The sequence below is a fragment of the Hemiscyllium ocellatum genome, chromosome 4 (assembly GCF_020745735.1).
Source record: "Hemiscyllium ocellatum isolate sHemOce1 chromosome 4, sHemOce1.pat.X.cur, whole genome shotgun sequence".
Classification (NCBI taxonomy): domain Eukaryota; kingdom Metazoa; phylum Chordata; class Chondrichthyes; order Orectolobiformes; family Hemiscylliidae; genus Hemiscyllium; species Hemiscyllium ocellatum.
In genome coordinates, this window is record NC_083404.1 from 12,010,407 (window position 1) to 12,036,532 (window position 26,126).

The 26,126-nt window shown below is 39.9% G+C and overlaps 1 protein-coding gene across 4 annotated transcripts in view; it reads right to left on the bottom strand.

The window, feature by feature from the left end:
• Positions 1-340: 340 nt before the first annotated feature.
• stau2 (staufen double-stranded RNA binding protein 2) overlaps positions 341-26,126 on the bottom strand; it is a 370,605-nt gene continuing 344,819 nt past the window's right edge. For 2 of the 4 annotated variants that reach the window (XM_060822782.1, XM_060822781.1), the window contains 2 exons: positions 11,973-12,061; positions 341-1,473 (listed from right to left, as the gene is read on the bottom strand). In XM_060822782.1, the coding sequence (XP_060678765.1) occupies positions 1,341-1,473; positions 11,973-12,061 (222 nt within the window). In that variant the 3' untranslated portion in view covers positions 341-1,340. Of the gene's footprint in view, positions 1,474-11,632; positions 11,678-11,972; positions 12,062-26,126 lie in introns of all 4 variants that reach the window. The other 2 variants (XM_060822783.1, XM_060822785.1) reach the window with 2 other exon arrangements.

The following is a 26,126-nucleotide window of genomic DNA, read 5'->3' on the forward strand; positions in this document are numbered from 1 at the left end:
CTGGGTCCTTCTGGGTCCATGGGCTCTGGAGGTGCATTGCTGGAAAATGCAACTTCTCCCAATGACATTGCTCAAAGTGGAGAGCTGTTGGCTTCTGATTGGCTGGCAGCTATCAGGGGCTAGTGTTTCCACCCAGGGATCCTTAATCTCAAGAAAGGCCCATTAGCGGCCACTTAGCTGTGTGATATATGATGGGCCTTACCCAAGGTGAGTAAAATTACCATCAGCTCGATTAAATTCCAGTCAACTAATATCTTCAAGGTTAACACCTTTAGGGTTGACACCCTTAGAAAGCCATATTGCTTTAAAAACTGTATTTAAATAAAGACAGTAGACAGAATTACACATGAACTGATGTGGTTTTACTGCATTTGACCAATCATTAATTCAAAACTACGTAATCCATATAAAATTCAACCAAGATTGACACATTCTGCCCAATTATCATAGATTACCCATAACCACATATTTTAAATATATCACTGTGATATTCTTTTCTGTAGACCTGGACCTTTCTGGTAAGATTACCTTATTTATCCAGGTCTGAATGCAGTTATTAAAAACACTCAGTTGATGCACACGGTGGGTTGTACAACACACAGAATGGGTGTAGATGTGCTTCACAGAACAGATGAGCAAAGGATACAAAATGTTACTGCTAGGTAAGACACCTTAAACCTCTGTGATGGTAATGAAAATCAAACACCATAACTGCTTTCCTGGAGTATAATCTTATAACCTCTACTGATCAGTGCTAACATCAGTTCATGTATCAATAAGCATTTTTCTTTATGATTCAGGTTTTGCCTTTGCATACAACTCTTGAGTAGTAGTCTGTATCTTTATCATATATATGCATATAGTATGACAAATGCTTATATCAGCATAAAAAGATAAGCTGAATGACTATATATGAAGACAACAACTACAACTCTCACGGCACTGCCATTGGTTAACTTTACTCAAGCATCACAAAAAGCTGAAAATAAAGCTACAGTAAGAAAAATTGGTTGTTACTGAAACAATGGTGAAGTATTTATAGCCAATGGTGCTGAAGTATATTTATCTTATCAACTTTTTTTAAAAAATCACTTTCCACTAAAAATTGATATATGAGCTCAGAGCATGAGAGCAAATCTAGTGCTAACAGGTAACCGACACAAGTATTTATTTTTCATTGCAAAGGGGAATCTATACAGTCTGCTCATTTCCCTTGAACATTAACTGCACCATGCATTATTTTTTTCACTTGCAATCTGTTAGTGTTGTCTTCACATAAATTCATATAATGGTATTGGTCATTTCCTCATACATATACACCCTATCGCGTGTTGACAGGTTTATAAGGATGCATTGGCAGCCGTGGGTGCTACAGGCTCCATGACGACAGCCTTTGAATCCTTGCAGTCCTGAGCTGTGGTGCCTGAGTTAGTCTGTTTATGATCTGCTTTCTGTGCCAGATGTTTGACTTGTCTGTAAAGATGAATGGATCTAAATTAGTACAAAAACCTGAGGCACACAATATCAATGTTTATATTTAAATTGATTACAATTAACAACATCATCAGTATAAAAAATGAACACAATTATAAAATAGTGGACAATAATAATTTGAATATTTTCATGATTATAGTACTAATCATGAAGTACTATCATAGAAGGAGTTTTGATGCATTGAACTAGTGTTTGCCAAGTGCTTTGAAATTCAAGAAAGACAGTTTCAGAATGAGTAGATATTTTTAAGATTATTTAATTTTCTGAGTTCTGACGTATCGCTCATGCTACAAGCATAAATTAGCAAATGATGTGCTACTGGACATTTCACCCCATAGGAGGCTGGTGAAATCTACACTTGTACTAGTTAAGGGAGTTATAACAGTGAATCTGCATTGTTGCACATGAAATTACTACAGTATTGTTTTAAAAAGTTAATTACCAAAGTGTCTGATCTGCTGTGTATTTTGATCATTTTCTGCATGTACGTCAGATTTCCAGCATCCAATATACAGTTGCTTTTGAATGAAATAATATATTTGCGGAATATCCCATTAAAAATAACATCTTTTTACTGTAAAAGTTCAGATCTGAAGTGAATCCAAAAGATTTTGAGTTTTCCGATTTTATTTTCCAATTGATTTCTCAATAAAATAATTCTAATTGCATAATGTTCTGGCTAAATCCACTTCTACTACTGTGCCTGTTATCTTATGGGTTGGGAACTGAAAGCAATTATCTGAACCTTTACAAAAATATTTGCAGGCATTCAGTCAATAGATTCAATACAGGCAGAGGCAGATTAAGGAGATCACAAACTTCTTTGGAATCTATGAAAATTGTAAATAGAGCAAAAAAAAGATAAATGTAAGTAAGATTAATCCACCAGGGTAGATTCTCACACCAAAATCCTGGGAACAGCATAACATTTAAACTTGACCAGGTAACTTAAAAGGACATCATAAAGGCCACAACAACAGAATAAGCTTCAGATAAATGCAAATAAAGGAACAACAAAGATTCTCTGGATCAGCTCCACTTTCCTAGGCCTTAGAAATCTTCAACAAAGAAAAGCAGTGCCATATTAGAGGAACATCCATGATCTGGGAATGTTTTTAAAGAAAAAAGCACATTGAAAAGTCATCTGAATAAAATTAATTTAAAAATAAAGCAACCAAGAGAAAAATAATTAAGTTAGTAGTTATGAAGTATCTATTTTCTGGAACATTTGCACATAACAGAAGATTAAAGAATTGCATAAATTATCTGATGCTGAAGCATTTGAAGGAGGGGTTTAGGTATTAGTTTTGTTGCAAATTTGTCTCCAAGTCAGAAGGTTCAAGTCTCACTCCAGAGATTTGAACACATAACAAAAGCTACTTATTTGAAACCTTACACATACAGAAAAGATAAATTAATAATTGTCAACCAGATATGTCTTTGCACTAGAAGGTCAGAACTACACTAACATCAAACCAAGTATTGCCATTACGGTAATGATGACTAACCTTGTCTGGGAATCTCGTCAGAGACCTTCAAACTGCAGATTCTGATAGAACTATTGACTTGTTACGAAGTGGAGTTTTTAATGCAAGGTTTCCTGTTAGCAGGAAACGTAACAACAACTTGCATTTTTTTAATAACAGATTTAACAAATGTAGAAAGACTGTAGAAGCTGGAGTTGTACTTCTGAGAACAGCGAAAGAGCTGGGATGAGACTAACAGAGTTCAAAATCATGATAGTTTTAATCGAAGCTCAGGAAGACGCTCAAGAGACTCAATAGTCCAATCCAGTTCCTAGAATGTTTTCGCTGGTGGAAAGGTTGGTAGTCTGAAGATACAGATTTGAAGTGACCAGCAAAAGATCAAAAGGTGAAGTGATTATACTATTTTTTTTAACATGGTGAGTTGTGACTGGAATGGGCTGCCTGAAAAGGTGGGGAATGTAGATTCAGTAGAAAAACTCAAAAGAACAATGGATTAAAACTAAAAGAGGACATGAGGAACATCTCCAAATGGTCTGTTTCCATGCTTTGGAAAGGAGCAGAATTCATTGGGAATATTTACGTTATATATAAAGTTGTGACATTATTGTGTAAAAATGATGCACCAGCGATACTTTCAAAGTAATAAGGATTGTTGCAGGATGGAATAGTTACAATTAAGCAAAGGATGAATAAAAATGATTAGTCAAGCAGAATCTTATAGGTTCCTCAGCAAAATGGGCTATGGTGAAATTTGTGGCAGGACCGGGTGAGAAGTCTGCCAAGACCTATCTGGACGTCGGGAGCATCCTGACATTTCTGGAATGATGAGAGGAGTTCCTCACTTGGCGACCATGAGTAGCCAATTAAGTGGAATTACTGCTTGATTAATAGCTTATTAACTTGGCAACTCACCTCATTTAACACTCATTTTACCAAATGTGTTGAACAAGCTGCACATGGGTATTCTCGTCATGGAAGTTAGAGTGGGTACTCAGTGACTTCAGCTTATTATTTGCTGTGACGGAGCTTCAGTTTGGACATCAAGCACAAAAATCTAAAAGCATGGTCCATGGGCACTAGCTACATATGTCCCATGATGCCAGACATTGCCACCTGGCATGTGTCAGCCTGTAAGAACGCTCATGGCATGTCTTGGATCAGCTTACAGGACACTACTGCAATGATTTCAATGGATATGAGCACAGGTGAATTCTGTAAGAGGAAGTTCTTCCAGAACAATAAATCCTTGCTGTTTTGTTGAGTGGGGCAAGGCAGACACACACTGCTCTAGCCTAATTATTGAAAGCCAGAAATTCTGAGTGAACTTTGCTGCTTGCTGGACTACATTCTAATTAATATCTTACATGCAAAGTATTTTAAGTGGTTTTGAACCTTCTTCTAAAAGTAGTACTATTAAAGGAAAATAAAAGTTACCATGGTGTGTTTGAAAAGAAGCAGTGTTTCTGTATTTTAATAAATCACTTGTCTTACTCACAGCCTTTAAGTTTCAAATCAGTTTCAAAGTATGTATGTTAATCCTCCAATAAATAACAGCTGCTGATGGGTCCCACTGCTAATACAATACCTTTCACACAGATTTGAGACACAGCAAACATTTATTACTGCAAAATCCAGTCTCAAAAATATAAGTACTAGATCCATGCATTTCAGGGGATTATGTTGAGCTGTCAAGAGCAAGCAATGGGCTTGGAGGATGATATGGCTGGACAGGATTTGACTGATAAAATGAGGGGTCTATTTATGATGTATCAAAAATTACACAGATCTGTACCAGGTTCACTCTGGAAATAGATTTGCCTGCCATGAATACTTACTAGAGTGAGTTTTTGTTTTAATTACATCTGTCAGTGTCAGACAAAAATCTCATGACACATGGTTTTAGATGACCTGCAACAGCCAGGCTGTTGCAACTGTGTGTAAATAAGCAGTTTTCTTTCTTTAAATGTACAGCGAAATGGAGGGAAGATGGAGAATGGCAGCTTGAATGGAGGTGCAGGACCTGCAAAGGTGACTCAGTGGTGGCATTGGTTGCACTTGGAATAAAGGACATCGTGTGTAGTACACTCTGGGGCAATGAGAAGTGGAAAAGAGATTTGGCGCTGAGGGATCAGAGAGTGAAGTTGGAAGAGTCTGGGTAACCTGGGGTCAGTCAGTTAATTAAGAAAATAAGGGATTGAACAGATCGTGTCAATATTGTTAAAATGAATATCTATTGCAGGGTGATGGCTGGCAGAATCCTTCTAGGGATTTGAGTTCACTTAAAACATTTCAATTCCGTGATCTTGGACAATGATCTTTACAATGTACAGGATGATGGGCTAACTGAGCCTGCAAGTTCAGCCATAACACACAGTGGGATGGGTAGGACACTGGACACTAACAGGAACAAAATACATTGCATTTCCCAAAATAAAGAAAATGTGCTTAAGTCTATTGTAACCAACGAAGAAGTGAGCCAGTACATTGAGATCTCAACAAATAATTAATAGTGCACTCATGAATAAAGTGAAACTAATGTGATATGAAATATTTACAAGTAAAATTTAAATTTGAAGAGAATACTCATGCCAATTTTTTGGTTTCACTTGAGCTGAATTTTGCCAAAACAAATCAGCCAAGTATCAATTTCACGTCAATATCGGGAAGTTTCATGGAGAGTTTCTCATGAGCTCCAGCAAGTGATCTCACACAATGCTCCAGTACTCACCTCATTATATCCGCACCATACATTTCTATTATGCGCTCAGCAATGGTGGAAATACTCACCACAACCGGGACCTCCCACTGCATTCCAACCACTGGCGCCATATTAATGCCCAGCCATGCACCAGATCAAGCACCAAGAGTTTCCCATCATAGGACACTTAGTGTCAGGGAACAAGAGAAGTGCTTCTGAGGGTACATAAATGGCATGGGTGAAACTTCATTGCATATACAAGCCCACATTCATACATTTAGTTTACATCATCACCCGTCTGATTGACTGACATTGTAACCACAACTACTAGAATCACGCCCCACAGGTGATGTGCCCTTAATGCCATATCACCGTAGAATATAAGGGAGTATTACTCTTTCCCTAATGCCTATTGCTCAATATGAAAGCATCACAGGATAGAAAGCTTTCAAATGGTTTAAAATGTTAACTTGTATTCAACATCACCAAAAGTGAACGAAAAACAAAATAAAGCTGCATTTACTTCTGTGAGCAAGCAGGGACCACTTGCCATTTCAGCAACAACAAATTTACATCAATAGATGATCACTGCATCCAGCTCACATTATAGGAACTGACTATAGGAATTAACATCCAGTCTGGCCAGTCGCATCTGATGCTTCATCACTCTATTGTACTGAACATGATGTTCCTCCTCCTCAATGTCCTCATCTTCCTCCTTGAAAGATAGCTGCTGCTCTCCAGGATCTTCAATGTCCATCAGATCTCCTCTGTCTGCTCCACATGTGCACAGCACAACATGCTCGGATTTTATGGCACACTTTTGTCTGGAAGCTGTCTTCTTCTCCCTTTCTCCGTCCTTTCCTCTCTCTCTTTCTCTTCTTCCCTTAACAACCCAAGGCTGATTTATTTTTAGCAAACCTATCATCTACTCCATGATTGCCTCAGTAGAAGAATGGACTGTATTGTATCTATGTTCAGCCTTTGTCAGGGGGTCTGGAGGGTTATGTAATGGAGTAGACAGTAGCCCTGGTCTCCCAGTAACCATTCTTGTGTGGCATCAAACCCTTGAAACAAAGCAGGAACATGAGACTTCTCTAGGACATAGGCATCATCGAAGCGCCTAGGGTACTGGGTATACACTTCTCTGCTGTGTTATGATATGGCTGTCTTAACAAGACACTTGCATAATTTATAGTACCCTACACTAGGGGAAACAAGATAAAGCAGTGTGACCTGGCAGAAATGGCATCTGTAGTAACCTTGGTTGGAGGAAGCAAAGGTCCTCACACAAGAGTCCAGTAGATCCTTGGAAGCAACTAGTTGCACAAAACATTTGTGCAGCCATCACTTTGACAGAAATGGGGATAAGATGGTAATCACTCCTTCAGGTCGATGTGTGTGTCCGACAGAGTTTTAAATAGCAGAGTTATAAGACATTGGTCCATAACTGTTTAGCTGTGGCTAGAGTCTAATTATTTGTAATAAATAGCAATTCTTATTAAGAGCAGAACCTTAATCTGTGCTTTCTGTCAACCTGGATCTGAAAGACAGGTACATTGGGGAATTATACATACTTTTGAAATCTTTAACTTTCATGACAATTCTGGGAATACAGGATGCATTTTTAGAGAAGCTTATCTGGAGGGAAAATCAGAAACAAACATAGCAGCTTCCTGGTAATGTCAGCAGTCAGCATTCACACTGCATATAAATGACAATTTGGTATAATCCTCCAGACAATGGGAGAGGGACTTATCCAACAAAGAACACCAGACAATGTCTCTCATTGGACTTTTGAAAAGAGGACGTTATTCCAAAGAATACAGCACAAGCCACTCAGCATAAATACAGTAGGGGACTATAAGTGCAGTAGAATTGCTGATACCCATTCCCTCCACCTCATATCACCCAAGAAAGGCAGCATTCCCAATACGAGTGTGTTCATGAATACTCACAGTTCAAGATGAAAAAGAAATCATTTCTATATCATTGCCCAGCCTGTGGAATTTTAAAATGTCTTTGTGAATTGTGGCCTACAGGCAAGACTTTTAAGGTCACCTGTGATTACTTCTGCTATACAGACAGAAACTATGATCTCTGTAACAATCAATGACATGGTCATGGAATGCTCAGGCGGCCATTGTTCATGCGAGCATATACAGAGATGTTGGGGATTGCTGCCTGAGTTGGAGGCCCAGAGGAGAAACTGGCAGGCTGGAGAGGTCAGGTACCCACTCTGACTTTCATTTCAGGAAATGTTGCCACCTAGTTCCTCTCTAGCACAGAGGAACACCATCCACAAGTTCGCTGACGACACCACCATTGTAGGACAGATATCAATGACAAGGGGAAGATAGAATGCTTGGTATCATTGTACAAAATAACAATCTCTCCCTTAATGTCAGCAAAACTAAAGAGCTGATCATTGACTTCAGGAAGAAATGAATAGGACATGTCCCCATCTACATCAATGAAGCTGGGGTGGAGTGGCACAGCAGGTCAGGCAGCATCCGAGAAGCAGGAGAATCGACATTTCGTGCCGACCCCTGATCTCCAGCATCTGCAGACCTCACTTTCTCCCTCTGAGGCGGTAAGGGTTGAAAGCTTCAAGTTCCTGGGAATGACGATAACCAACAATCTGTCCTGGACCCACCCATGTAGATGCAACAGTTCTTCTTTCTCAGGAGATTAAAGAAATTTGGCATGTCCATAAGGACTCTCACCAACATTTATAGATGCACTATAGAAAACATTCTATCTGGGTCCATACTGACTTGGTACAGTAACTGCTCTGCCCAGTACCGTAAGAAAGTAGAGGAAGTTGTAAACACAGCCCAAAATATCACGCAAGCCAACCTTCCATCCACTGACTCCATCTACACCTCTTGTTGCCACAGAAAAGCAGCCAATATCATTTAAGACACCTCCCACGCCGGTTATAATCTCTCCCAACCTCTCCCATCAGGCACAAACACACATACCAACAGCTTCCACCCCCGTCCCCATTCAGTATTAGACTGCTGAATGGACCTCTCAATTTCAAATCTAATGCTAACCTTGCTTTTGTACACCTCCTATGCAAGTGTAACTTTGTATGCCTCAGTCTGTTCACCCTATGATCTGTATGGCCTTGTATGTTATGATCTGCCTGCAATGCATGCATATCAAATTTTTAACTGTACTTACATACATGTAACAACAATAAATCAAACCATATTAGGAAACTGCACATCAGTACAATGAGATTAGCTACTAAGGACCTGCGAACAGATAAAATAGCCCCTTGCAGGACAGTCAATTTGCTGTTCAAATGTGATTCCAGAATTGGACATTTTCTTTGATGCTGAGAATTTCATTTTTCATATTGTAATATTTTCCCATCCGCCTTGGAACACTTCAACCCCAGGGCATCAATGTGGACTTCAACAGTTTCCTCATTTCCCCTTCCCCCACCTCACCCCAGTTCCAAACATCCAGCTCAGCACTGTCCCCATGACTTGTCCTACCTGCCTACCTTCTTTTCCACCCCCCCCCGACCTATCATCTTCATCCCCTCCCCCACTCACCTATTGTACTCTATGTTACTTTCTCCCCACCCCCACTCTCCTCTCATTAATCACTCCATCCTTCAGGCATTCTGCCTTTATTCCTGATGAAGGGCTTTTGCCCAAAACGTTGATCCTACTGCTCCTCGGATGCTGCCTGAACTGCCATGCTTTTCCAGCACCACTCTAATCTAGACCCCCATATTTTCCCAACTCACTTGCCATTGCATACATTATTCAGGGTCTGGGAAAATTCAGCTTTAATAAGTCTTACCATAATAATAATGCAATTGGGGAGGAAAGTAATGACCATGATGTAGAACCTCCCAGCTTGGCTAGCCAGCTCTTTTACAGCTCATCCATAGCGACAGCATTGTCAACCGACACCAATGAAAAGCATGCCCCGCTGCTGAGTTACCCATCTATTCCATGCATGCGACTGGCAAGTAGTATTTTAATAGAGGTCTACAGCACAGAAAGAGGCCATTCAGCCCATTGATGCATCGCCAGTCACAAGCTAGCACCTAACTATATTAATCCCATTTTCCCTGACTTGGCCCGTGGCCTTGTGTGCCTTGACATGTAGGAACCAGCTAAAAAAACCCGGATTTGATTCCAATCTCAGGTGACTGTTTGTGTGGAGTTTGCATAATCTCCCAGTGTCTGCATGGGCTTCCTCCGGATGTTCCAGTTTCCTCCCACAGTCCAAAGCTGTGCAGGTTAGATGGATTGACTATAATAAATTATCCAAAGTGTCCCAGGGATGTGCAGGCTAGGTGGATTAATCATAGGAAATGCAGGGTTACAGGGATAGCGTAGGGGGTGGGTATGTATAGGATGCTCTTTGAAGGGTTGGTGTAGAACCAATGGGCCAAATGGCTTGCTTCCACACTGTGGAGATTCTATGAAATTCTATGACAGCATTGCTGGACAATCATACTAGTGTATGAAGGAGTAGGCAGGATGGACAGACACATAAATGAGTTTAGGTCAAGAGACAGCCAGATAGCCAAGTATGGACATTGGAAACAAAATCAATTTTGTTTTATTCTGGCAACAACTGAAGGGGAAATAAATACAGGGCTCCTGTGGTGCATTCTTACTTTTGAACCAAGGGTTCAAGTCTCACTTGTTCCAGAGGTGTGTAATAACATCCCTAATCAGCTTGTTTATAAAGTAGATTTTCAAAAAGATAAAAACAGATGAGGAAGAAGAAAACCCAAATAGGTGGATAAGGTTTTGACACAGACTGAGAAAGGCTTGAAGAAAGCAAGAGTAGAACAACAATGCCAACAGTCCACAAAGACCACAGTGATAATGAAAACTCAATATATTATTTTGAAATTTTTCCCCACCAATAATGAAAATGGAACACTTTTGTTTTAAGAAGCTTTTACAGATTCTTTAAAATTGGGAAAATTAACTTCAAGTGAATTAATTATGAACTGACCCAATCACTTTAGGATCCATTAATTTATTACCTGATATTTGAACAGTTCACCAAAGCAAACAACTTACTTGAATTAGTTTTGTCAATTTATTTGTTATCTGTAAAACTTCAAATAGATCACCTCAATGTTTCACCAAAGAAAATAAGCCTTGTGACCTTTTTAAAAGAGCACACAGGATTTCAGCTCAGATCTGAATACTGCCCTATGACCTTTTAGATGTGCATCCTAATTTCTTTGCTTATTCAAGTTTATGTGTCCTTCCTTGAAACATTTTTCATTTATGGAGAATCTTTCACAACTACAGTGATAGCCCACAAGGTCCCATAAATACCAATAAAATAACGAACAAGTTTTTTTTGTAGCACTTATTTACAAGAAGATTAAATATTTGCAAGGAGAAATCCAGTGCTCTTCTGTGATTAGTGCTGCAAGATCTTTTAAATATATCATAAAAGTAAATGGGAGTCTTGATCTAACAATTCATCCAAAAAAGATGTCACCTCCAACAATGCTGAAAGTATTAAATTAGATAATGTGCTCAAGTTTCTGGAGTGGTCTTTGATTAGAAGTTGATTCTCATCAACTTTTTACCTCACAACTAGTCTTGACTGGTTTATAGATCATATTTCCTGGATCACATGATGAATAATACCAGACCATCACAGTTCCGTTTGTCATGTCTGTGAAGAGAAATCAAAGGTAACGTTTCGGGTCTGGTGACCCTTCCTCAGGGGTCTCCATGTTCTGAGGAAGGGTCACCAGACCCGAAACGTTAACTCTGATTTCTCTTCACAGATGCTGCCAGAGCTGCTGAACTTTTTCAACAACTTCTGTTTTTGTTTCTGATTTATAGCATCTGTATTTTTTTTTCGGTTTTTATTCCATTTGTCATGTATTGCTCTACAGGTTGCCGTTGAGGATTTTAGGAGAGGGACACTGAAAAAATTTACATACCATTCATTTGTCTCCCACTTGAAATGGGTGAAGATCTCCAACAAACTAATGGTCAAAAAGACAAATGAACTTGCATTAGCGTATCACTAACTGTAACATTTGAGGAGCGATACCCTTAATTTCTTGCTCCAATAATAGGTATTTTACACTTACCCATATCAGATTGCATCTGCCACCTACTTAATCAGTTCCTAGCCCTTATCTAACAAGGTTCCATAGCCTTTTATTATTTTTCTGCTTAATATTAGTACCACCTGTTTATAATATCCTTGCACAAAGCTAAGAATAATAATTACAAAAGAATTTGACTGCATATTAATGCAGGCTAATCTGTACTTACATTTCAATGGGACCATTTTCTATATTGATTGCACACTCCACTGGGTCAAGACCTTGTTCAGACAGCTGTTTCAAGGCACTTAAAGCTGCCTGTAGAACAAAAAAAAGCCTGGGTAAGCCTCTACCGGCACAATTTTTCAAAATGCTTCTTCCTCATGCACTTCCCAAAAAGTATGCAACATGACTAAAATTTTACACATACTCGGAGTCCTGATGTTGAGACTCAAAGTAGTTCATGAGCTGGTGAATGAACTGTTGGGGCAACGTTACAAATGGTGATGAATTAGGAGCTCACCACTGGGAACTAAGGAGCTGCTAGCATTTGAGTGGACAGCAGTTCTGCAACCTGGACGGCTGAAGCTGCAAGTGAAAACAAGTACCAAGCAGGCAGCACCAGTGACTGTAGGGGTGAAGCGTCCAGCACCAACATCAGGGCAGTCAATGGACCCCACCATGAGCAGTGGAGCCTTCAAGAAGGAGACTGCACCCTTTGCCCTAGACATTCACTTTGAGGCGGTAACTATGTGGTGGGGGACCTTTTGAAGTTGGCAAAATCCTGCAGGATTGTAAAATGGCTTTCAATAGGCAAATGAAATGCCTTAATTGGCCTGCTGCCTCTCGCTGACGGGAATCCAAGCTTTTGCCTTTGATACTAGTGCCATAGTAGTGAGAACAATTCAGGCTTCCCTTTTCACACCTTCTACTGTCGTTTTAACACCCCTCTCACCTCCCAGCCCAACTCCAGGGGATAGAAACATTCTGCTATGTTTTTAAACCTTATAATGAATACTTGTTTGGAATTCGCCATAAGTCATTGTACTAAATATATTGCCTGGGAGTAAGAAGGATATACAACACAGAAACAGGCCATTAGTTCAGGCCATTCATTGGAACCAGTCCGTGCCAGTCTTTTCATCCCACTCCTGCCTTCACTTTGAAATACGAAAACATTTTGTCCAGCAAGGATCTGACAAAAAGGACAAAAACACTCGAAAAGGATATAATTTTAATTAAGTAATAAGAATGGAAAATGCAAAGAAAAAGGTTCGCAGTTTGATTTCATTCCAGGAAATAAGCCTTTCTCATTTTAATTTTGTGAACCTTTAGTGATTTGTTACAAAGAGGAGTAACAGATACAATATTGGATGCAAATGCACTTATAGATGGTACAAGCGACCTAAAATAAAATGTGTCAATATAAGGCATAAGGATTTGAAGTGCTGAGTAGATGATCCATCTTGGCCAGATGTCCCAGCATCACAGAATGCCAGTCTTCACCCACTTTGATTCACTCCTTGTGATACTAATAAATGGCTGGTGGCACTATATACTACAAAGGCAATGGGTCCTGACAACATTCCAGTACCCAAAATGTGTGCTCCAGAATTTGCTGCACCCTCAGCCAAATTGTTACAGTACAGCTACAACACATGATAAAGTGAAAATTGCCCATGGTCATCCTGTGCATAAAAGGCAGGTCAATCCAACCCATTGCCAATGCATTAGACTCCGCCTAGACAGAAGGCGACATCAACAATGTTATCAAGGAGCATTCACTCAGCAAAAACTGCTCACTGACATTCAGCCACATGGGACTTTCAATTACTGATTTATTCATCAAACATGGATGAAAGAGCTGTATTTCAAAGGCCTATTTCCTAGGTCCAACTATCTTCAGCTGTTTTTATCAATGACATTCTCCTAAATATAAGGTCAGAGGTGGGATGTTTTCTGATAATTACACACTATTCAGTACCATTCATAACTCTGAAGATACTCTTGAGTACAAACATAGAAAGACCTAGACAATACTCAGGTTTTAAGTTGACAAGCAGCAAATAACACTCGCACTACGCAAATGCTTGGCAATAACCATCTCCAAAAAGAGATAATCTAACCATTGCCCCTTCACCTTCAATGGCATTATCATCATAGAATTCACCCCACCTCTGGGGCTTACCATTGACCAGAAGCTGAACTAAATAGGTTGGTAATCCTGCAGCAAGTAATCTTTGTACTCCCCAAAGTCTTTTCACAATTAACAAGGCGTCAGTCGGAAATGTGATGGATTATAAGTGCAGATCTAGCATCAATCAAGAAACTTGACAGCATACATGCTTCATTGGCATTGCATGCACAAACATTCATTCCTTCCACCACCAATGCTCAGTAGCACCAGCGTCAGGGACCCAGGTTCAATTCCAGCCGCGGGTGAGTTTGCACATTATCTCCATGTCTGCGTGGTTTCCTCCGGGTGCTCCAGTTTCCTCCCATAATCCAAAGATGTGCAGGTCAGGTGAATTATCCATACTAAATTGCTCACAGTGTTAGTCAGGGGAAAATGGGTCTGGATGGGTTACTCTTTGGAGATTTGGTGTGGACTTGTTGGGACAAATGGCCTGTTTCAACACTGAAGAGAAACTAATCTAAAATTCACCAAGGATCCTTAGCCTTCTTAACCCATGATCAGACCATCTAGGACGACAAAGACAGCAGATACAATGGGAACACCATCCTCAAATTCCACTCTAAGCCACTCACTATCCTGAATTGAAAACCTTTGCCATTTCTTACATGTCACTTCGTCAAAATCCTGGAATCCTGTCTCTAACAAAATTGTGCATCTTGTTATACCAAATGAACTGAAATTGTTCAAGAAAGCAGCTTAGCCCTACCTCCCCAAGGGCAACTAGAAATGGGCCAAAAATGCTGACATACACATTCGATGAATGAATAAAAAATAAAACCTTGATTCAGGATTATTCCAAATTTCCATCTTGTGCAAAGAAGTTACTTTATTTTGATAATTTTAAAATTTGTTGTTTTTTAAAATTCTATATCAAACCTTTTCTACCTTCTTTGAATACTTTCATAATAATCATCTAATTTTATCTTGATTATATATTTAGTCATGATGTATTTTTCTGCACTTTGAATTCTAAGAAATGCACAGATTAGAATGTTGATTAATTTTAATTAGTATTACCATGCGAATTTGTGATGCTAGCTTTTAAGGGATCTAAGTATTCCTGTTATAGTACCAACCCTTATTTATTCTGGCAATCAAGGGTTATGGGGAAAAGGCAGGAAAGTCGAGCTGAGGATTCCCAGCTCAGCCATGATCTCACTGAATGGCAGAACAGACTCGCTGGGTTATGTGTAGTCCTGTATCTTACTTCTTGGTACTGTGTATGTTTTTATGATATTAAATAGAAATATTGTAATGGCTTTCATCATGCAGTAGTATATTTAAATGCAAATTTTGTGTCAACCTTGACTTCGTTGGAAACAGTGAGCTGCTGTGTGCCTTATGCTTGGAGGGTCGGTGTGGACTTGTTGGGCCAAATGGCCTGTTTCCACACTGTAGGGATTCTCTGATTTATGCTGACGTAGGTCTGCTAAGTGGGGATTACAAAGCATTCAATGCAATTATGCAAATACCAGTTTTAAAGTGCTTTCAATTTTACAACATTTAGAATCTTCAGCAGTGAACATGCTTCATATAAAGATAAGTGCTCCAAGTGCAGCGAATACTCATGTAGTACTTTAAGTGTTCTTAACATTTACTCTCACTATGTAAAATAACACTGACCCTCAGAAATGGACTGCTTTACGTGGGAGCAGGGAAGAATGTACCACTCCACTAAAGATATAACTGGGGGACAAGTCAACCTTGGGTAAGTTCATTGTGTGTGCAACTAAATAAGGTAGTTGTATATACCCTTCATGGTGAGTCAAGAGTATGGTGCTGGAAATACACAGGCCTATCCCCAAAACATCGATTCTCCTGCTCCTCAGATGCTGCCTGACCTGCTGTGACTTTCCAGCACTACACTCTTGACTCGGATCTCCAGCATCTGCAGTCCTCACTTTCTCCTAGTTAATTTCAACTCTTCATGTTGAGTCTGATACAGCATCATACCTCTAGTTCTCTAGTCTACACTTAATGTTCGGCTTAACTAGTGCCTCAATTGAAAATTTTTAAAGTTTTTGAATCTAGTGCATCCACGCTTTTTCTCTTATGAGAAGTACCATGGGTCAGAAATCCTGTCATAGCATAGACTTGAATAGAATTGGGTTACACAATACGTTGAAAACCCAACGCAACTGACTCCAAAGAAATTGTTACTCTCACTCACTTGCCATTCTAACTGTAACTTGCACAAATCTGCCATCCTACTCCTGCATTTACCAGATACACTAACCCTCTCCTCGTAGCTTTCCAAGTAGTTTACAGGATTTGTAATTGCAGAAAACAGCTCTTCCCACTGAAAACGTGGTTGCTAAGCTGATCCACTGCACTCTTATTTCTGCATTCCGATTTGCTGTTTCAGAAGGGGTGGTTGCTAGCCAGGAAAATCACAGGGAAAACTCATTTGAAGATAAGTGATTATTTCTTCACCTGATCAGGATCAGCAGTGGGGTTTTACATTCCGGTTGGAAAACCTAGCTCCATGTGTACATATTTTTCCTCTCTTGTTTTCTACTTATACTTTTCAAGTAAAGTATATCCAAAAATCATTTTCTAACCTACTCAAAATAACTGCCTCATATTTGCAAGTCTATCCTGTTGCCCATCCATTTGTTATATTAATTTTACTAAATGGATCCAATAAGGAATTCAGGAAAAATATTGCTAATCAAAGAGTGGATAAAGTATAGAACTTATTACCTGATGGAGTAGTAATGTGACTATCATAGGTGCATTAAATGGGGGAGGATGAATTTAAATAAATGAAGCAGAACTGAGTCTAAGGTTGCAGGCATAGATACTGGCGGGTAAGGGGAAGATTGTGGTGAGCATAACTACTGGCATGGTCTGTTTCTGTATTGGAAAGACTCCATAACCCTGTCAGTAAGTCAAAAACTATTAAAAAGACTGGTCATAATACTATCCCTAAAAAAACCTTGTCTCATTCTTTTGTGAATGCCTGGTTTCTAATTCATATGCTTTAGAATATAACTTTTTATTTCAGGAATTAAGGTTTTAACAAAAGATAAACGAGGGCATCTGGCTGAGAAACTGGCAAAACTGGCAAAAACAGCTGTGATGCAAATGCAAATCAAACAAACCTAAGGCAATTAGCAACCAAAAGGTTAGGGCCATGTTGACTTAAGAGGTCAAAGCTGATAGTGAAAAAAACTTGAACGATAGATGACCCATTTCTGGACATCTTGGTAGAGCCAAGCTGTCTATAGCTGTCTCCATTAAAGTTCAAAGCTAACAATTCTGGGAAAGCAGTTATAAATCCATTAGAGATAGAAATTATTCACATGGTTTCCAGAAGCAAGAAAATCTTTTGGAATTAAAAAGTGGTTGATTTTCATTTCTATTTGGGAATAGGCCTTGTGTGTCACATTGCTATAGACAGTGATTATTGGGTGGAAATGTATCTGAAAGGACTTTTGTTTCATTTATCCGTCAGTGTTTGTAACAGAATTAGGCAATTCGGTTTGGAAATGGACACAGTCTTTACAGCTTTGCTTTCGGGGCGATCTACAACGCAATGGATTGAGAGATTCCAAAAGGGATGATAAGTTAGATTTGTTTCAAATAGAGGAAATATTAACTTTATCTTTCCCAGCTGTGGCTCAAGCTCAATTTGAATTTCATGAGGAAAGGAGCAACTGAAAGATTTGCCTAGCTTGCAGCTAGAAGAAATCTACAGTGATCTTCACAGAGCCTTGTAGCAATAAGCAGTCAGCAGAGTTAGCTTGGAAAGTTGTGGGAAGACAGTTGGCTATCTGTGGACAACTCAAACAAGAATCTCCTGCAGTGAGTGATATCCAGCGAATGAGAAGTTTGACCTCCAATAACGATAACCTTAGTCTTTGTACTTACAACCCCAACCAATGAAGAATTTAACCCGATTCCTATGAATTCCAGTTTTCCGAGGATACCTTGACGCCATACTCAGTCAAATGGAGCCTTGTTAACAAGGGCATTCACTCTCGCGTAACCTTTGATCTGTAGCTGTTTTGACCATGTTTGGATCAAGGCTACATGGAGGTCAGGAGCTGAGTAGCCTTTGTCGAACAAAATGAGTGTCAGTGGCAGATTATTTCTAAACCATCTGCAACATTTTCTTATTCATTCAAGGGATGTGATTTTCGCTGACAGTGGCCAATACTTAGTCATAGAGTCATAGAGATGTACAGCACAAACACAGACCCTTCGGTTCAACCCGTCCATGCTGACCAGATATCCCAAACCAATCTAGTCCCACCTGCCTCCAAACCCTTCCTATTCATATACCCATCCAAATGCCTCTTAAATGTTGCAATTGTACCAGCCTCTACCACCACCTCTGGCAGCTCGTTCCATAGACGTACCTGCCTCTGCGTGAAAAGGTTGCCCCATAGGTCTCTTTTATATCTTTCCCCTCACACACTAAACCTATGCCCTCTAGTTCTGGACTCCCCCACCCCAGGGAAAAGACTTTGTCTATTTATTCTACTCGTGCCCCTCATAATTTTGTAAACCTCTATAAGGTCATCCCTCAGTCTCTGACGCTCCAGGGAAAACAGCCCCAGCCTGTTCAGCCTCTCCCTATAGCTCAACTCCTCCAACCCTGGCAACATCCTTTTAATCTTTTCTGAACCCCTTCCAGTTTCACAACATCCTTCCGAAAGGAAAGGGACCAGAATTGCATGCAATATTCCAACAGTGGCCTAACCATTGTCCTGCATAGCCACAACATGACCTCCTAACTCTTGTACTGCATATTCTGACCAATAAAGGAAAGCATACCAGACGACCCTTCACTATCCTGTCTAACTGTGACTCCACTTTCAAGGAGCTATGAACCTGCACTCCAAGGTCTCTTTGTTCAGCAACACTCCCTGGACCTTACCATTAAGTCCTGCTAAGATTTGCTTTCCCAAAATGCTGAATTAAACTATCTGAATTACCAAAGATTTGCTTTACCAAAATGCTGAATTATCTGAATTAAACTCCATCTGCCACTTCTCAGTCCACTGGCCCATCTGGTCAAGATCCTGTTGTAATCTGATGTAACATTCTTCGCTATCCACTACACCTCCAATTTTGTTGTCATCTGCAAGCTTACTAACTATACCTCTTATACTCACATCCAAATCATTTATATAAATGACAAAAGGTAGAGGACCCAGCACCGGACCTCCAGTCTGAAAAACAACCCTCCACCACCACTCTCTGTCTTCTACCTTTGAGCCAGTTCTGTATCCAAATGGCTAGTTCTTCCTGTATTCCGTGAGATCTAACCTTGCTAATCAGTCTCCCATGGGAGACGCCTAAATGAAGCCCATATAGATCTCATCTACTGCTCTGCCCTCATCAATTCTCTTTGTTACTTCTACAAAAAACTCAATCAAGTTTGTGAGACATGATTTCCTATACACAAAGCCATGTTGACTATCCCAAATCAGTCCTTGCCTTTCCCAATACGTGTACATCCTGTCCTTCAGGATTCCCTCCAATAACCTGCCCACCACTAACGTCAGGCTCACTGGTCTATTGTTCCCTGGTGCGTCCTTACCACCCTTCTTAAACAGTGGCACCACGTTAGCCAACCTCCAGTCCTCCGGCACCTGACCTGCGACTATCGATGATACAAATATCTCAGCAAGAGGCCCAGCAATCACTTCACTAGCTTCCCAAGAGTTCTCGGGTACACCTGATCATGTCCTGGGGATTTATCCACCTTTATGCATTTCACAACATCCAGCACTTCCCACTCTGTAATATGGACATTTTTCAAGATGTCAACATCTATTTCCCTACATTCTATATCTTCAAAATCCTTTTTCACAGTAAATACTAATGCAAAATACTTGTTTATTATCTTCCCAATTTTCTGCAGTTCCACACAAAGACTTTGAGGGGCCCTATTCTCTCCCTAGTTACCCTTTTGTGTTTAATGTATTTGTAAAAACCCTTCGGATTCTCCTTAATTCTATTTGCCAAAGCTGTCTCATGTCCCCTTTTTGCCCTCTGGATCTCTCTCTTAAGTATACTCTTACTGCCTTTATACTCTTCCAAGGATTCACTCAATCCATCCTGTCTATACCTTACATATGCTTGCTTCTTTTTATTAACCAAACCCTCAATTTCTTTAGTCATCCAGCACTTCCTATACCCACCAGCCTTTCCTTTCACCCTAATAGGACTATAATTTCTCTGGATTCCCATTATCTCATTTCTAAAGGCTTCCCATTTTCCAGCTGTCCCTTTACCTGCGAACATCTGCCGCTAATCAGCTTTTGAAAGTTCTCGCCTAATACTGTCAATATTGACCTTTCTTCAATTTAGAACTTCTTCTTTTAGATCTGGTCTATCCTTTTCCATCATTAATTTAAATCTCATAGAATTATGGTCACTGGCCCCAAGGTGCTCCCCCACTGACACCTCAGTCACCTGCCCTGCCTTATTTCCCAAGAGTAAGTCAAGTTTTGTACCTTCTCTAGTAGGTACATTCTATTGTCAATCCCCAAATGCCTTTGAGAAGGTGATGTTGAGCTGCGTTCTTGAACTGCCACAGCTTTTTTGGTGTATGAACATTCACAATGCCATTAGGGCAGGAGTTCCAGGACTTTGACCCAGCTACACCGCAGATATAATAATATATTTACAATTCAGGGTGAAGAGCAGCTTGGTGAAGAATCTCAGGCAGTGGTGTTCCTGCACCCTAGTCCTTCTAGATGTTTGTGCCTATGAGTTTGGAAGGTGTTATCAAAGGAGCTTTATTGAATTTCTGAAATGCAACTGATATATGGTATACCCTGCTGCTAATGTGTGTGTTGGAGAGAGTAAATGTTTGTGGTTATGGTGCCAATCAAGTGGGCTGCTTTGAGGCTTCCTGCCTCTATTCCTGATGAAGGGCTTTTGCCCGAAACGTCGATTTTCCTGCTCCTCGGATGCTGCCTGACCTGCTGTGCTTTTCCAGCCCCACTCTGATCTAAACATTGATCTGAATGGTGTCAAGCTTCCTGAATGTTGATGGAGTTGCACTCATCCAGTCAAATAGGTGGATTTTATTGTATTCCTGACTTGTGCCTGATTGATTGTGGACAAGCTTTGCAGAGTCAGGAGGTAAGATACCTGATCCGATTGCCACAGTTTTTATATGGCTAGTCCAGTTCACTTCTGGTAAATGGTAATCTCAAAATGATGACAGTGAACTATTTCAGTAGTTGCGGAGTTACAAATGCTACAATCACCAGCGAACATCCCACTTCTGACCTTATGTTGAAGAAAGGTCATTGATAAAGCAGCCGAAGATGGTTGGGCTGAGTTCTTCACGATTGTGAAACTGTCCAGGAGTGAATTCCTAGAGCTGAGATTGACCTCCAACAACCACAACCATCTTCCTTTGTGCCAGCTGTGACTCCGACCAGTGGAAAGTTTTTCCTCTGATACCTATTGACTCTACTTATGCTAGGGCTCCTTGGTACTGCACTCAGTCAAATACAGTCTTGATGTGAAGGACACTCACCTCGCCTCTGGAATTTGGCCCCTTTGTCCATGCTTGAACTATGGTTGTAATGGGGTCAGGTGCTGAATGGTCTTTGTAGAATCCAAACATCAGATTGTAAGGGTTATTGCTGAGCAAGTGCTACTTGATAGCATTGTTGAAGACCCCTTCATCACTTTCCTGATGATTGAGAGTAGACTGATGAGGTGGTAATTGGCTGGGTTTGATTTATTCTGCTTTCTGTGTACAGGACATACTTGGGCAATTTTCCACACTGCTGCTTAGATGCCAGAGTTCTAATTGTACACAGCAAATTTTAGACCATGAGTCTTCAGTACTATTGCGGGAATATTGCCAGGGCCCACTGCCTTTGCAACATCTAGTGCTTTCAACCGTTTCTTGATGTCATGTGCGGTGAATCATATTGGCTGAAACCTGCAATCTGTAATGCTGGGGACTTCCGAAGAAGTCCAATTTGGATCATCCATTTGACATTTTTGGCTGAAGTTTGCTGCAAGTGCTTCAGATTTATCTTTGGCATGGAAGTGCTGGGTTCCCCCCCACTGATGGAGGGGATACCTGTGGAACATCCTCGTCTGATGAGTTGTTTAATTATCTATCACCAATCATAAGTAGATGTGTCAAGTTGCTCTGCCTTCTCTACCAGTTGATTTTTACGTTGTTTGGCACAAAAGTAACCTGGTGTTGTAGCTTCACCAGGTTGATATCTTACTTATAGGTATGACTGGTGGTGTTCCTGAAATTCCCTCCCCGACTCTTCATCCCTTGCCTTGATAGTAATAGAATTGTTGGGTAATGTTGGGCCATAACATTGCAAATCGTGATCGAATACAATTCTGCTGATGGCCTGCAGTGCCTCACAGATGCCCAGTTAAATTGCTAGATCTGTTTAAATATATTCCCATTTAGCCTTGGTGTAATTCTGCAAAACTCAATGGAACATATTCTCAGTGTGAAGATGGGATTTCATCTCCACAAGGATTGTGTAGTGGGCACTCCAATCAATAATGTCGTGGACAGCCGCTTCTATTGCAGGCAGATTGGTGAGGTTGAGATCCAGTAGGTGCTTATCTCTTGTTGGATCCCTCATCACCTATCAGACCCAGTCTAATAGCAATGTCCTTTAGAACTCTACCAGCATTTTGAAGGAATAATATGCGCTGAGGATAAAGGGAAGCCTGTAGATACACTTTACTTGGATTTCCAGAAGGGATTTGACAATGTGCTACATCAAAGGTTATTGCAGAAAGCAAAACCTTAGTGCAAGGGAATATACTAGCATGGTTGAAAATTGGCTTGCTGGCAAAAAACAGAGAGTATATGTAAATGGATCTTTGTCTGATTGGCAGGAATCCTGCAGGGTCCTCCATTTTTATAATCTTTTATAATAGATGAGGTGAGTGAAAGCATGATAGCTAAATTCACAGGTAACACCAAGAAAGGTAGGAAAGTATGGTGTGAAGATGATATGAAGAGGCTATAGACAGATATATGTTGAATGAGTGGGCAAAAAAATCTGGCACATGTTATTTAAAGTTGTTCACTTTGACAAAATGAAAGAAAAAGTGGAATATTATTTAAATGGAGAATGACTGTGGAATTCCAAGGTGTAGAAGAATTTAATTCTAATGCATGAATCCCAAAAAGATACAGAAAAAAATGCAGATACAGAACATAATCAAGAAAGTCAATGGGAAGCTATCCTTTATTATAAAAGGAAGTGAAGTGAACTTAAAAGAAATGATGTTATACTTCAGTTATACAGGTAGTGGTAAGTGTACATCTCTAATACAATGTGCAGTTTCAGTTTCCTTATTTGTAGAAAGATGTAAATGCATTGGAGGCAGTTCAGAGGAGGTTTCTGACATTAATACCCAAGTGGGAATGAGTAGGGTGTCTAATGATGATTAGTTGGAAGGTTGTTTTCACTGGAGGTTAGAAAAGTGAAGTGTATAATCGAAGTGTATACGATCCTGAATGGTCCTGCCAAGGTGGTTGTGGAAAAATACTTCCTCTTTTGGCTAGGTCCAGAACTATCAGTCACTGTTTTAAATTAGGAATTGCCTTTTTCTGACAGAGATAAGGAGATTTTTCTTCTCTCAGAGAGAGGTTTATGACTTTGGAACTCTGCCTCAGAAGTTGGTACTTTTAGAGTTATTAACTTTTATTGAGGTAGAGGCAGATGGATTCTTGTTAGGCAAGGGAATCAAAGGTTATTGAGATGAGATGGGAATGTGAAATTTGAAACACCAATAGATTTGTCTCAATCTGATTGAATGGCAGAGCAGGCTTGAGAGACTGAATTACTTACTTCTGCTCTTATTTTATATATTTGTAATTTAAAAGGCCTCACTCTCTGTATTCACAAGTGAGGGCTAGTTACTTGAATGAGATATCAAAGATTGTCTGAAATTGCACTTCAGCATGAGTCACAAACTTTAGCAGAGGCAGGTGTCCTGATACACCTTTAATTAAGTCTTGTAGTTTTAAGAGCGATTACTGGCTGGAGCCAAACTGTCTGAAGCAACTTTCAGTTACAGAGTACAGTGATGAGACTCAGACATGGAATATACTTGTCTGTCCCTGGAGTTTTTAAGCCAGGTAAATAATTTCATAATATTTATATTTTGTGACTGAATTGCACAAGTTTGTGTTTTAACATTAATGGAGCAAAATTGTTAGTTCTGCAAGTTAGATTTTCAAATTAAATGCCTTGTGATCTGACAAGATAAAAGTGTAAGGAAAAGGCGTTATGCAGCATAAAATAGATGCTGTTGCAAGTTGTTTCTGAAGTGGCTTTTATGTTTTAAAATACTAAATGCCACAACATGATACTGATATTGTGCCTTCAGGTGGAACTCTGAACACATTGAGTAATTGATTAAATTTAGTTAATGAAGAAGATACTCTTTACATTGCCAACAGAAGTGATCCCAGTGACCCCAATAATTTCAGACTTAAAACTTCTCCAAACCCAGTTGGTCATAGTTTATGTTAGGAATTACATGAATAGGAGTTAGCTGTCGGGATGCATCAGACAGTAGAAAACTAATGTTAAATATAGATGCAGGAAATCTGAATAAATATGTTACCCACAGGTCAGGCACAAACTGTGGAGGGGAAAAACAGAGTTAATATTTCAAACGATGATGACTCTTCGTTAGAATTAACCAATTATCAAACATTTGGTTTTTAGACCCAGCATTGCCTGCAGCGCCTCAGCACCAGCAGAAACATGAGGAGTTGCAGCAACATTGACAAAGGCTAGCCAATAAAAGGATGTTTGAAACCTGAGGAGTTCACTATTGCTAGTGATGGAAGAATGGAGAATCTGGCATGTGAAGAAAAGGATTCGCACTGCAAGCAGTGTTTTATTCCCTCTTTTACTGGTGCATATTCCAACATGTGAGGTTGTGAGAGGGCAGGGTATGGGACTGGTCCACAGTAGTACTGCCCCTCCACCTTCAGACAGAAGAAGGAATAATAAAACACTTGCCCAACCATTTCTTCCTGTGCTTTCTTGCAGAACTGGAAAAACGTGTTGGAATTTACATGGCACAATGCTGCACCTAGTTTTACAGGAGAATCCTGAAACAAGTGCAGGAACATTCTTTGCATACTTGAATCATTCCAACAAGATTTGAGGCACAGCTGAGTGCATCTAAAAGGTGAGAGCCAATATGATGACCATCATGATGCTAGTGTAGATTCAGGTTCTAATGCTCAGAATTTAAATATATTAACCATTTTAATACTGAAACAGATGATAATATCATAAAACATAGGAGGTGGCGTAGTCCATTTAGACCCTTGAGGCCTCTCCGTTATTCAATGGCTGATCCTGTTGTGGCCTCACTTCCACCATCCTGCCTTCCTTCCAAAACACATCACATTCCTGTAAATCAAGTCTCAAATATATTTCATGATCCAGCCTTATCTGATTTTTGTGAAAAAGAATTCCAAAGACTAACAATCCTCTATGAGAAGAAATTCCTCCTAATTTCCATCTTCAATGGATTTTATGTTGGAATTGTGCTTCCTAGTCTTAGACTGCCAATATAAAGGGAAACATCAGTGCAAGATTTTATGCAGCCATCAAGAGCAGGAAACATGATGTGTGAATTAGGGGAACTGAAATTTAAATTTTATGCAGCAGGGTGAAATGCAAAGATTAAGTCAGTGGCCTGTTTATGGTGTGTCTGACCTTGTGCTAGCATAAGGCACGATCCCATTTCAATATTTATTAGCATAAAAGGGGAGGCAAGTGAATGGAGTGGTATAGGGGGCATAGAGCAGGAAAGCAGCCTGATGCCCTGTGCATTGGGAACAGTGAGTCAAGATAGGAAAATGAGGCGCCCAAAGGGCAGTATCTGTACTTCCTACATGGGGATCCATCTCAAGGTATGGGCTGGTAAAGTCTTTACAATTGACTGAGAGTTTACATGCAACATTTCAAACATTGACAATGTCCTTTACAATGGATAGAAGGGAGAGCCAGCAAGTTCAGCCTTGTCCCACAAGAGTGGTGAGAACAACACCGGATACTAACATGAACATTTAATAAAAGAATAAATAAAAGAAGACAACATTGTTTCTTCCTCAATAAAGAAATATTTCTAACTCCCAGTAACCGTCAATGCGTGTCAACCATTAGGCGTGTCAGGATATTTAACTCTCTG